Source organism: Lycium ferocissimum, unplaced genomic scaffold (genome assembly GCF_029784015.1).
Source record: "Lycium ferocissimum isolate CSIRO_LF1 unplaced genomic scaffold, AGI_CSIRO_Lferr_CH_V1 ctg13189, whole genome shotgun sequence".
NCBI lineage: Eukaryota > Viridiplantae > Streptophyta > Magnoliopsida > Solanales > Solanaceae > Lycium > Lycium ferocissimum.
In genome coordinates, this window is record NW_026714752.1 from 2,965 (window position 1) to 4,036 (window position 1,072).

A 1,072-nucleotide genomic window follows, 5' to 3' on the forward strand; every position below is an offset into this window, starting at 1 on the left:
GCGCCTATCATTGATGAAGAGGTCCATAGTGAAGAAAAAGTTGCTGCTACTCCAGAGGTTGCTGCTGATACAAGGAAACACATAATAAAAAGGGCTCTTCGCCCTCTGACTCAGATGTACGAAGAAAAGCCTCCTTCTCCTCAGAGGTTGGCAAAGAAGAATGATGATGCTAAGTGACAGAAGTTCTATGATCAGTTGAAGCTGTTAACAGTGAATTTTCCATTCTTAGATGTTGTCAAAGAGATGTTCGGATTGGCTAAGTTTGTGAAAGACCTGCTTACAAAGAAAAGGTCTGTGCAACATGATATAGTGAATTTTACTCATCGTGTGAGTTCGATTATTGCTTCCACCACAGTTCAAAAGAAGGGAGCTCCAGGGGCGTTTAACATTCCTTGCAATATTAGGCTTCATGTATTCACCCGTGCTCTGTGTGATAATGGGGCAAGTATCAACTTAATGCCCCCTGCTATTTTCAAACAATCCGGATTGGGAAAGCCTAGATCGACTTCTACGCGATTAAAAATGGTGGTAAGATCTATCAAGAAGCCAGTTAGGGTTATAGATGTTGTGTTGGTACAAGTGGGTAAGTTCATGAAGCTTGCTGATTTCGTTATTCAGGATTGTGCGATCGATAGAGATTTTCCCATCATCTTAGGAAGACCGTTCCTTGCTATGGGCAGAGCGCTTATGGACTCTGAAAAGAATGAAATTAAGTTCCGAGTGAATAATGAAGAGGTGACTTCCCAAACAAGCAAGGGGATGAAGTTGCCAAGTGCTTATGAGAGTATCTTAGTTATTGATTCGTTTGATGGGATTGATGATCTTTGTCGAACATAAAATGGAAGAAGAAAGTCTGAGAGAAGCTTTTGCTGTGGTTTTAATGAACTTTGATGCTGATGATATGGATGGCAACGTGGAAACGATAAATGCACTTGAGGGTCCGGATTCTTATACTTACACCCCAAGAAAGCTTGATCTTGACCTTGCAAATAGAACTACTCCACCAGCTAAGCCTTCTATTAATGAGCCACCAAAACTTAAGCTTAAGCAGCTCCTATCACACTTGAGGTAC

At 41.3% G+C, this 1,072-nt stretch overlaps 1 protein-coding gene across 1 annotated transcript; it reads left to right on the forward strand.

Moving 5' to 3' along the window:
* Positions 1-243: 243 nt before the first annotated feature.
* Positions 244-837, forward strand: LOC132042088 (uncharacterized). Its single transcript, XM_059432710.1, has one exon. The coding sequence runs from the start codon at positions 244-246 to the stop codon at positions 835-837; it is 594 nt and encodes a 197-aa protein (XP_059288693.1).
* Positions 838-1,072: the final 235 nt, after the last annotated feature.

Coding starts and splice junctions, on each gene's coding strand:
- LOC132042088 (XM_059432710.1), top strand. CDS start 244: ATGTTCGGATTGGCTAAGTTTGTGAAAGACCTGCTTACAAAGAAAAGG.